At 37.9% G+C, this 12,784-nt stretch overlaps 1 protein-coding gene across 1 annotated transcript; it reads left to right on the top strand.

Moving 5' to 3' along the window:
- Positions 1-3,146: 3,146 nt before the first annotated feature.
- On the top strand, positions 3,147-3,674 carry LOC140824232 (uncharacterized). The gene has a single exon (XM_073185828.1). It carries the CDS (start codon positions 3,147-3,149, stop codon positions 3,672-3,674), a length of 528 nt encoding a protein of 175 aa, XP_073041929.1.
- The last annotated feature ends 9,110 nt before the right edge of the window (positions 3,675-12,784 follow it).

The raw sequence follows: 12,784 nt of genomic DNA, 5'->3' as shown, positions 1-12,784 counted from the left end.
ATTTGCCTATTTCCTTTTGGGGAGATGCTTTATTAACTGCGACCTATATACTAAACAAGGTGCCTTCAAATCAGTTCTGCAGAGCCCAAAAATCAGTACACGTAAAGCCCATGCATTTATTTATTTGTTAAATCATTTAATTAATTTTAATAACGATTTTTAATGATGCATGATTTATGAAATTGCATTATTTTAGATTATTCATGTTAATGTGATGCACGTTAAAATGTTTTCTTGAGTTTCATGTTTCAGGCGATTATTCGATGCGGGATCGAAAAAAAGAGACCGGCGACAATTTTGGCAATTTTAAAAATTGGTATTTTATTTTAAGTTAGGATTGGGACATTTAAATGGTTTATTTAGTTTTTAACAATTTAAAGGTTAATTTATTTATTTAGTGATTTTAGGATTTTAAAACTTTTAAAGTTTAGCAATTGTGCATTTTATTTTAAATTAAGGGATTTTATTAGATGTAAGGCTCGAGAATTTGATTACCGTAATCTGAAATGATTTGGGTATATTTACCGTAATCTGAGATTAATCTGGGATGATTTCTTGATTAATTGAAGTGATTATAGACGGAACGGAGTGGATCGGGAAAGACGAGAAAAGACGCGAATTATGTGCGAGGGAAATGCCATGCGCGCACATGCGCGATCTAGTGCGCACACATGCGCGGTTTTGGCGAGGTGTCCAGTAGCTAAAAATAGGATTCCAGAAAATCTCGCGCACAAGCGCGGAAGTAAGGTGCGCATATGCGTGAGTTGATGTATGCGGAGACAGTAGGTCTCGCGCATATGCGCGATGTCAGTGCGCGCATATGCGCGAGTAGTCCAGTAGCCCGGAAAGTACTTCCGGCGCATATGCGCGGATCTGCGCGCGGCATGCAGAACAAGAACAAGCCACTTGCCCTTACATGTGAAACGTGTGTATATATATATATATATATATATATATATATATATAGACAAACGTGATTCAGTAATGAAGAAAAAAAGAAACGAGCAAAGGTCGAGGAGGTTTACCAGAAATCCTTACGCCTTTTTATTTTGATCCGTCCGTTTGATTTTCAATCTGAGTACAATACCGAGTTCCTGTCAACGCAGGCTACAACTGAACGTAAGTGTTATTACGTTTAGATATGATTTGAAATTGTGATATTGTCAGAACTGAATATGAATCATATATGATGTTCTTGATATAATAGACATCGTATAATTGAAGTCAGACTGAAGAACAGATAGTGTATGTAATTGTTATGATTTTCGGAATCGATTTGACTGAGATTTCATATCAGATTTGTATTGTTATTGAGATTATGAGTTGAACTGATACTGATTATGAGTTCTGGTATTATATCTGTGATGTTGGGACTGACGGGATTATCGAGACTGTATTGTTATGCCGTCAAAACATCAGTTGATTGATATTGATCAGATTCGGTATTGATTTAGATTGTATTGTGTACCGTATGTTGATTGACATCGATTAGAACGTATTTATATTTGAATATTGATCAGAACATGTTCCGAATTGAGTCATATATTGATATTGTGTCTGTTCGGTATTATTATTACCAGATTGGGAATGGACAGAGTTGGATTCGGGACTTCTTCTTCTTCTGAGCGAGAAGATAAATGTATAAATTAATGTTGAGTTGGATTGCACAACTCGAGTGAGGTTTGACTCGAGTCTCTCTACATCACATACGCTAATTATTGCATTGATATTTGCGATTGATGAGATTGATGTTTGTAGACTATTGATTCATAGACCATGTATGTATTGACTACTGATTCGATAGTCATCGGCTGATTCGCCTAGTTACTGTATGCATGTATTGACTGCTGATTCGCTAGTCATTGGCTGATTCTCCAAGTTACCGGCTGATTCGTCTGGCTATCGGCTTATTCGCCTAGTCCCTGACTGATTCCTCTGATTATTGGCTGATTCGCTTAATCTTTGACTGATTCGTCAATTCTGTGGCTGTTTCGCCCAGACACTGGATATAGGAATTATATCGATGCCGTTTAGGGTTGAGTCATTCCTATCGACTGAGATTCGATATAATTCTCAATATTCAAAATCGGGATCCCTCGATTAGGAATGAGTCGATTCTGAGACGACGCGTTGTTTGAGTCAAGTCTGATATGACTAGTTGATTTACAGTTTTGATATCATACATGTTTGTTGATTGGCTGGATGTTAATGATATTTTTTATATGCTTTTGTATATGTTTTTATATGATTGCATGTTTACATTGTTTATACTGAGATATATTTCTCACCGGAGTTATCCGGCTGTTGTCTTGTTTTGTATGTACGCATGACAACAGGTGGGGCTGGATCAGGGTCAAAAAGAGGATGAGAGAAGACAGTTAGCGTGGAGATCCGGACTTAGGAGTATATCTGTTACATCACCTGAGCTGTATTGAAGAAATAGTAGATATTGTGATTTACATTTGTACAAGACGTGTACTTAGATCTGGATAGTGATCTTGTAAATGAGATAAGACTTATTTCATATGCTGCGTACTCTAGTATTTTTTTTAAAAAAATTTAGACCCTGTTTATTTTAATTGATTAATTATTCCCAGAAAGTGATTAAGAATTGAATTAAGTTCGGGTCCCCACAACAGGTGGTATCAGAGCATTAGGTTCCAGAACAGTAGGTTCTAGAACTGTAGATTATTGAGACTGAGATAGAGGAGAGTGAGTAGGGTAGATTGAGTTTTCTTACCTGATTTTGATTGATAGCATGTGATTTCTTATACTGTTGCTTTACACTGTATATGCTAGCATGCTAAGTATGATTTACTGTTTTTAAATACATGTTACCTGAATATCTGAAATGATTTGATAATATGTCTGATTTGAAAATGAATCAGAAGCAATTCTTGATCAGAGGTAAGCTGATCAGAAAGGGACTGAGATTGATTTATCTCCTGTGATTACTGATTCTTGTGATCATCAGATATACCTCCTAGAAGAATTCTAGAAAGGGGTAGTACTTCGACTGATCAGATGGATGTATCAGAAACGCTGATGGAAACCCAGATGAAAAAGTTTCAGTCGTTTCAACCGCCGATTCTGAATGGTACGGAGACTGCCAGTGGCAGTGTGAGAATTGGCTAGAGGATATAGAAATGTTATTTGAATTTCTTGGTTTCACAAATGATTGTAGAGTTAAACTGATCGGACATCAATTTCGGGAAGTTGCACGGAGTTGGCGGTTGGTAACTGAGGAAGCCCTGGAACAGCGTAGTTCAGTGATTCCGTGGAAAATCTTTAAAGTTGAATTCTACCAAAGATTTTTCCCTACATCATACCGACAGGATAAAGGTGCTGAGTTTGCAAATTTGAGGCAAGGTCAGTTGAAAGTTGATGAGTATTTGGCCCAGTTCTTTACCTTGCTACCTTTTGCCCCTCACGTGGCTAGGAATGATGAAGCTATATCTGGTCAGTTTATCCAGGGACTGAATCCGGAGATACGTACGTTGGTAAATGTGAAACAACCGATTAATTTCGCCGATACTCTGAATCGAGCCAAAAGAGCAGAAATAGTTCTGATGGGACAAAAAGGAGCTTCGTATGTTCTTCGGTACCGAGACCACATCAATTGCCTTCCAGAGTTGAGATTGGCGGCAACAGTGGTGGGAAGAAAGAACAACTGAAAGCTCAAAAGAAGCAGTTCAAGAATTTAGGAAGTGGACCGAGTGTTTCATCTAGCTCCAGTGGTTCTAGTCCGATTTATACTGGAGTTTATTGCGGCACGTGCGGAGGAATACATCCCACGGAGCAATGCAAAGGTAGTAATTGGTAGTTGCCGTATTTGCCGACAATCTGGACACTTTGCTAGAGTCTGTCCACAGAGAGGTTCCCGAAGATTTCAGGGAGCAGGATCATCTGGTGGTAGTGATCGAGGAACAGACCCAGGACACACTTGATAATATAGTGACAGGTACTGATTCTTTTATGATTATGTTGCATATGTATTGATATGTACTAATGCATTTTCTACGATTATCGTTGACTGAGTTATATTGGTATATGTTTTATCTGTTGGGTCTGTTTTCACTGTAGTATTGATTCCTTACCTTTTTGGGGGAAATGTTGATATCAGAGATTTATGTGAAATATTGTATACTACAGTAAGATGAGAATGAGATTAAATTAGATTGTGTTGTACTTGTGTTGTCTGATTTTGACCGCATTATTGATACTGATATGCTAACAAGTACAGAGAGGTTGTAATTTCTTGCCAGGAGATGGTAAGATTCAGATTTGAAATGACTGGAGAATGAATGATATACGGTAAGGATTCTCGATTTTGAATTCCTTCGATAGCCGTATTAGTTACGATTCGATGATTATCGAAAGGGATGGAGTTATTCCTTATACATTCAGTTGAGTACTGGAATTGAGCGTATGATGGACTGATTTGTCAGTAGCAGGAGAATTGCTAAAGTTTTTCCAGATGAAATTCAGGATGTGCCTTATATCAGGGAGATTGATTCAGCCTTGATGTGATACCAGGTACTGGTTTTATTTTAGAAGTCTGTACAGAGTGATACTAATTGATTTGAAAAAAAAATTGAAATATCAGTTAGAAGATTTATTATCTGAGAGTTAGATTTACATCTGATTATATGTATCTCTGTGAAATGCTCCAGTTATGAGTATGAGATGAGAAATTCTGTGTTCAGAAGTGTTCTAACGATGTTATGCTCGTTTTATCTATGATATTTTGATATATTCGCAGCGTATGAATGATTGAACCAAACCGTTGATATTGGTATTGAATATTCTGGGAACTGAGATTGTTGTATACAGAATTGTTCGGGTATGAATCGCTATTACGAAAAATTATATTCAGAGTCTATGATATCTGAAGACACTATACTGACTGATTATAGCACAATTGAGACCGTGATCAGTGGCTGAGAACGACATTGAATATGGAAGAACTTCATAAATGTCATAAATGTCAGAAATTACGTTCTATACGTTTATTAGATCAGTATAGATGATTGATATTTAGAATCTGAGCCGATATTGCTGTTATTCTGAATCCGTGTTTGATACAGATGGTTGTATATTGTTGAGATTATATATAGTTCAAGGTCGAGCTCGGGTTTATTTTGAAAATTACAGCAGTTCAGACTGTTCAAAAACTTGATTTCAATGGCCAGAATAGAATGCGAATAAGAGTATCAGGACGACGTACAAATACAACCAGACGATTGGGATTTGTGTCAGAAAAGGGGTAACATTGTATTGAATGCCAAAGTTGACTATATCCTATCATGATTTTTGATTGATTTTGTATTTTTGGAAGAATATACAATAAACTCTTTCATTGATCATATATAAATTGACAGATAGTCGGAGCGAACTATCCTGATACTGGAGAATATCCAGGAACTATAGTGCTGGATTTTAGCACTAGTTGACATGATTGATTGTCATTTATGAATTATCGTACAACGAGAGCTATCAGATGAGTATTGAGATGACATCATTTGAGATGTTGTACAGTGAGAACTGTCAATTTCCGTTGTATGGGGATTTATATCTCGATGATACTTGAGATTGAATCTGATAGGATCATAGATCTGATATCGAAAATGCGATGGAATCAGAAACAAATGAAGATAGCTCGAAATTTGACATTAAACAAGCCAACGTCGGACGATGACTATTGGTATTTAAGGTTGAAGAATGAATATATTCTTGACTGAGATAAACAGATTTAATAACAGCTGATGGTTTTGGTTTGTTATGAACTGTTGATTGGTATATACGGATGTTGTATAGCTAATAGTTTGTGATTGATTCTATCAGAATAAAGTTGTATTATGATATTATACTTCTCGAATGATTATTCCCGTTTGGAGTCAAGATCCGGGAATGAAAGATAATTCAAAATAGAACTACAATAGAGCTGACAGAGCATCAAAAAGATTATCTGGAAGACAGAATTTGATATGAGTTTATTGTAGTTTATGTACATCTCCTTCTTGTATCCGATTTGAGATCTGATATGATTATCTGTATTCCACGAGTGGATTGCTTGTGATTTCGAGGACGAAATCATATCTTAGAGGGGGAGAAATGTAAGGCTCGAGAATTTGATTATCGTAAACTGAAATGATTTGGGTATATTTACCGTAATCTGAGATTAATCAGGGATGAGTTCTTGATTAATTGAAGTGATTATAGACGGAACGGAGTGGACCGAGAAAGACGAGAAAAGACGCGAATTATGTGCGAGGGAAATGCCATGCGCGCACATGCGCGATCTAGTGCGCACACATGCGCGGTTTTGGCAGAAGACCCCGCGCATCTGCGCGGCGTGAGGGCGCGCATATGCGCGAGGTGTCCAGTAGCTAAAAATAAGATTCCAGAAAATCTCGCGCACATGCGTGGAAGCAAGGTGCGCATCTGCGCGAGTTGATGTATGCGGAGACAGTAGGTCTCGCGCATATGCGCGATGTAGTGCGCGCATATGCGCGAGTAGTCCAGTAGCCCGGACAGTACTTCCGGCGCATATGCGCGGATCTTGGGCGCGCATATGCACGCGGCATGCAGAACAAGAACATGCCACTTGCCCTTACATGTGCAACGTGTGTGTATATATATATATATATATATACATACATACAAACGTGATCAAGACTGAAGAAAAAAAGAAACGAGCAAAGGTCGAGGAGGTTTACCAGAAATCCTTACGTTTTTTTATTTTGATCCGTCCGTTTGATTTTCAATATAAGTACAGTACTGAGTTCCTGTCAACGCAGGCTACAACTGGACGTAAGTGTTATTACGTTTAGATATGATTTGAAATTATGATATTGTCAGAATTGAATATGAATCATATATGATATTCTTGATATAATAGACATCGTATAATTAAATTCAGACTGAAGAACAGATAGTGTATGTAATTGTTATGATTTTCGGAATCGATTTGACTGAGATTTCATATCAGATTTGTATTGTTATTGAGATTATGAGTTGAACTGATACTGATAATGAGTTCTGGTATTATATCTGTGATGTTGGGACTGACGGGATTATCGAGACTGTATTGTTATGCCGTCAAAACATTAGTTGATTGATATTGATCAGATTCGGTATTGATTTAGATTGTATTGTGTACCGTATGTTGATTGACATCGATTAGAGCGTATTTTGATTTGAATATTGATCAGAAATGTTCCGAATTGAGTCATATATTGATATTGTGTCTGTTCGGTATTATTATTACCAGATTGGGAATGGACAGAGTTGGATTCGAGACTTCTTCTTCTTCTGAGCGAGAAGATAAAACTATAAATTAATGTTGAGTTGGGATTGCACAACTCGAGTGAGGTTTGACTCTAGTCTCCCTAAATCACATACTCTAATTATTGCATTGATATTTGCGATTGATGAGATTGATGTTTGTAGACTATTGATTCATAGACCATGTATGTATTGACTACTGATTCGCTAGTCATCGGCTGATTCGCCTAGTTACTGTATGCATGTATTGACTGCTGATTCACTAGTCATTGGCTTATTCGCCAAGTTACCGGCTGATTCGTCTGGCTATCGGCTTATTCGCCTAGTCCCTGACTGATTCGTCTGATTATTGGCTGATTCTCTTAATCCTTGACTGATTCGTCAATTCTGTGGCTGTTTCGCCCAGACACTGGATATAGGAATTATATCGATGCCGTTTAGGGTTGAGTCACTCCTATCGACTGAGATTCGATATAATTCTCAATATTCAAAACCGAGATCCCTAGATTAGGAATGAGTCGAGTCTGAGACGACACGTTGTTTGAGTCAAGTCTATACGACTAGTTGATTTACAGTTTTGATATCATACATGTTTGTTGATTGGCTGCATGATGCTTTTGTATATGTTTTTATATGATTGCATGTTTACATTGTTTATACTAAGATATATTTCTCACCGGAGTTATCCGGCTGTTGTCTTATTTTGTATGTATGCATGACAACAGGTGGGGCTGGATCAGGGTAAAGAAGAGGATGAGAGAAGACAATTAGCGTGGAGATCCTGGACTTAGGAGTATATCTGTTACATCATCTGAGCTGTAGTGAAGAAACAGTAGATATTATGATTTACATTTGTACACGACGTGTACTTAGATCTGGATAGTGATCTTGTAAATGAGATAAGAGTTATTTCATATGCTGCGTACTCTAGTATTTTTTTAAAAAAATTTAGACCCTGTTTATTTTAATTGATTAATTATTCCCAGAAAGTGATTAAGAATTGAATTAAGTTCGGGTCCCCACATTAGAGGTGAATAGGAAGTTAGTATTTTAATTACCTTTTTAATTATGTAATTAAACAATTTTTATTCTCCCTAATTACCTAAACTCACGCACACACACAGACACTTCACGAGACACACACACACATTTCATTCAATCACATTTCAGATTTTTGAGAGAAAAAGCCTAGGGTTCTAAGAACCAAGAGCAGCCGCCCATATCCTCTGATATTTTACAAGCAGATTATAGTCCACTTTTCTTCAAGAAAATCGTGCCACGTTCGTCTCGGATCAACCCTCGTATCCTTCCCGCTTTGGTATCGTCGTTTCGGTAACTTTAAAAATCAAAAGGCATGTATAATCTTTTTGTTCTGCATCGATCTCGTCATATTATGTGTTGTGATGTTTATTATGCGTAAAAATTGACGTATGTTGTGAAAAGTTTGAGCAAAAACGTTTGGGTTAAATTTTGGATTGAAAATTTTAGATCTAAAAACGTGTTTGCTGTCATTTCGATTCCTGTGAAATTGTGGTTGATTTTCTAGAAAATATTTCAACATGTAAAACGTAGAACATTTTTATACTTTCGATTTGACAGTACATTCGTAATTTTGGACAAGATACAAGTGAGTTATGATTGTTTTCGTGGGACTGCTCAAACTATAATTTTCTGAAAACAGTGTTCTTGACGTGTTCTTGAAGTTTATTTGTTGCAGAATTCGTTGGGAACCGTTGGGTGATCACTGTTGCGTTTAATTATTGTGAGTATGATGTTGGGATGATTTTTGGTGCTTTGTTTAGCGTCGATAGGAACTTGTTTGCATTAGAAGTCATATGAAGCATTTTGGTATCAAAATGTCGTGTTCACGGCTTGAGTTCCGTTGTATGATTTGTATCGTTGTTTTGAGTCTTCATGGGAGTTTGAGTCATTGCCATAGCATCCTAGGAAGGGTCTCGAGGTGTTGGTTCACAGGTCCGTACAATTGAGTTAGGAGGATTAAGCCACAAGTGTAGGGATTTCCGTTGGTTTACCATTCCAGAGTGTACACGGACCCGAAGCCGGACCCTGACACAGGGTCTGTGCCCTTGTTCTTTCAAATTTGAAATTCCAAAGCCTACACGGACTCGAAGCCGGACCCTGACACGGGCCGTGCCCTTGTTTTTTCGTGGTGTGAAATTCCAGAGTCTACACGGACCCGAAGCCGGATGTACACACGGGGTCCGTGTCGTCCATTTTTGGGGAAAGTTCTCTTTTCTTATATGGTTTGTTTTGGGGTTCGATGTCATGGTTTAGTACGAGGATTAAATGAGGTTGATTCCCGAGAAAATTAGAACTTCATAAGGAAATTGGTCATTTTTGTGTGTGAGCATGAGTAATACGTCTTTGTTATGAAAGGTTAGTGTTTGAACTCATGTTAGTATGTGCAGCAATGGCCCCAAGCGAGATCCAACGAACCCTCAATGCTATGTAAATATGTTCGACGTGCAAAAGAAAGTATTTTAATTTTTGAGGTACGCTAAATGTCTTGTGACCAATAATGAATGGGTTAGGAAGCTGGTGAACGTGGCCTGTGATCTCTCCACCTCGGTAAAGCATGACCGGGTTTAGACCAGGATTGGAAAGTAGTAAAGCATGAAAGGGACCAATCTACCCGGTAAAGCATGGCTGGGGATTCGTTGGAACTTTTCAAGTTCGCAATCTTGATTTTGATGTTAACAAAACTTGTTATTGTGTTTCTAACATATTTACTCAAGTGTGAAGTTGCAAACACAAGAAGCTAGCTGAAACTGAATTTTGCACAAACTGAATTTCTGGCAAGCTTCGGTTTTTGACGATATCTCTCAACTGGATGATCCAAATGACAATCCGCCAATTGGACTGATTGGAAAACTCAATTTGGAACAAGTTGTATTTCACGTCAGTTGGGCAAAATCGGATGTTATCATGGTCTAAATGATCGCTCAATTACCGAACTGATCACACGAAAACAGCAATCAGTTGTGTTTGAGCAGCTGCCGTATTTTGGTCATATCTCTCAGCTCGGTTATCGAAACGAAGCGATTCAGTATGCGTTGGAAAGCTAAGACAAAGATCTACAAATCATTCTGATAAGTCAAAGTCTGAATCGAAGCTTATGATGCTGATAAATGACGATGACGCTACTGGTTCTGCACAAGCTGAAATCAGTTCAGCACACCAGCTGAAACTGAACCGGCTGAAGACCAGTTGAACCAGTCCAACTGAACCAGTTGAACTGAACCAGACCAACTGAACTAGTCCGACTGAATGACCAGTTGAATTGACCAGAGTTGACCAGTTGACCACTCGGGAAAATGCCCAGCAAGCTGAATTTGACCGTTGCAATCTCGGAAACAGTAAAGAAACTTTTCAAACGGTCATATTCTTGTGTCTAACGTATATATCAGTGTTGGAGCCTATAAATACAACATCTTGAAGATCAAACAAGAGCTTTGGAAGTGGATTCAAAGCATGGGCACTTAGCATGAATATATCAGCTAGTTGAGAGCACAAGCCCTTGTGTGAGGATACATTTGAGATGTACACTGTAACTGATATATTCCTCACACACGATCACTCACACATATACAAGAGAGTTGAATTTCAAAGATTAGTTGAGTGAGTCTTGCACAAAGACGTAAAACTTGTGTATGTAGTCTTTGCATATGAGACATTAAACAATATGCTGATTGTGAGGTGCTGCCTACAATCGTTAGTGCTAGGAGTTCAGTTTAGGCAGTGGGTAAGTCCTAGCTGAATGGGTTTGTACAAGGTGTTGTATAAATCAAAGTCTTCTAGTGGATCCTTCCCAAGGGGAAGAAGGGGTGACGTAGGAGTGTTTGAAATCTCCGAACATCCATAAACAAATTCGTGTCTATTTATTTATTACATTTACTTATGATTTCCATAGTTTTAAAGATGCATTGTTGAAGCATTTTATGTGTTCTTCAAATACCAAAATATTGTACACCAAGTGTTTGATAAAATGCTTCAACGGAATATTTTAACTCATTCAACGTGCATATATTTTAAATGATTTATATGTATTCGTGGTAATGGATCGATTAATCCGGGTTCAATATCCAGCCCAGTACTTTGTTTAGTCTAACGAATTATTAGGGCCACCTAATCGATCTATAGGATCTCATGTATGTGGTAATGGATCTTCCCTTCCAGCCCAGTACTTTGGTTTAGTCGATCAGGCGCAATTATGTATGGGTCACTTTCTTTGAAACATATATCTACGGAAAATGATTATGATGTTCAGTATGTATGATGCAAGTATGTTTATGAATGTTTATGTGATGACACGTCTTGTTTATATTATTACGTTCAGAGTTTATGTATGTCCGTTCTACTTTTAAGTTGCATGAGGTTTTATTATGTATTACTTTTTATCTCCAGTTTATACATATTGAGTCTTATACTCATTAGATTTGATTGATGCAGGTGAGGACGAATATGAGGAGACGAGGGGTGGGGACCAATGACCCGGCTCGGTCTGTGCAGGAGGCTAAACCCGAGGACCGCCTATGTTTTTAAGAACTTTATTATTGTTTCAAATACTCTGAGTTCATGATACTGTTGACGATGTTTAAATAAGTATTTTAGCAAACTTTATTTGTGATCTTTTTATCGCATATATTTTTGGATGAGCATTTATTTTAATCGAAATTTGAAGGTTTATTTCCTATCCAAGAAATTTTTTATTTTTCCGTAAATTTTAAAGTAGTTTAAAAGTACGGTACGTTACAGTTGGTATCAGAGCGGTGTTCTTGTAAAGGGTTATGCCTACTGCCAGTTTCGAGAAGCTCACAAAGTCACACCTCAAGTCTGTAAGTTTTAAAGTTTTAAATTCTTTCATGTATTTAGCATTAAGTCATGAATTCAGCATGTACATGTTTAATTTCAAAAAATAAAATTAGTGCATCTTATGATATTAATATTATGTTCATGCATATTGGGTTTACGTGTTGGGAAAATTTTGGAACACTATGCCTCCTAGACGTAGGATTGTGCGTGGAGCAGGTGATGAGGACAGAGAACCTCAGGATGGGGAGAGGGCCAGTCCTCCTCGTTCCCTGCCAGATATACAGGCTCAGATTCTTGCAGGAATGACCCAGTTATTCGCACAGTTTGCAGGGAACCAGACTGCAGTAAACACAAGGGCGATGCCCAGACCAGAGGCAGTCTACGAGAGGTTTAAGAGGATGGATCCAAAGGAGTTCTCAGAGACTACTGACCCGATGATAGCTGAAGGATGGAATAATTCCATCAAAGTCATTTTTGCGTTTTTGGAGCTGATGGACGCAGACAGGGTCAAGTGTGCCACTTTCCTTCTGACAGGAGTCGCCAAACTTTGGTGGGAGAGTGCATCAGTGTCAGTGAACTTGCAAGCACTGACTTGGGATGGTTTCAAAGAAGTTTTCTACTCCTAGTACTTCAATGAGGAAGTATGATCCCGACTGACTAGGGA

This window comes from Primulina eburnea, chromosome 2, assembly GCF_022965805.1.
Source record: "Primulina eburnea isolate SZY01 chromosome 2, ASM2296580v1, whole genome shotgun sequence".
NCBI lineage: Eukaryota > Viridiplantae > Streptophyta > Magnoliopsida > Lamiales > Gesneriaceae > Primulina > Primulina eburnea.
Note: the sequence above shows the minus strand (reverse complement) of the source record. Positions and strands in the feature narration are given on the sequence as shown.

Bases quoted from the DNA above. Each gene is read 5' to 3' on its own strand.
- LOC140824232 (XM_073185828.1), top strand. From the start codon at position 3,147: ATGTTATTTGAATTTCTTGGTTTCACAAATGATTGTAGAGTTAAACTG.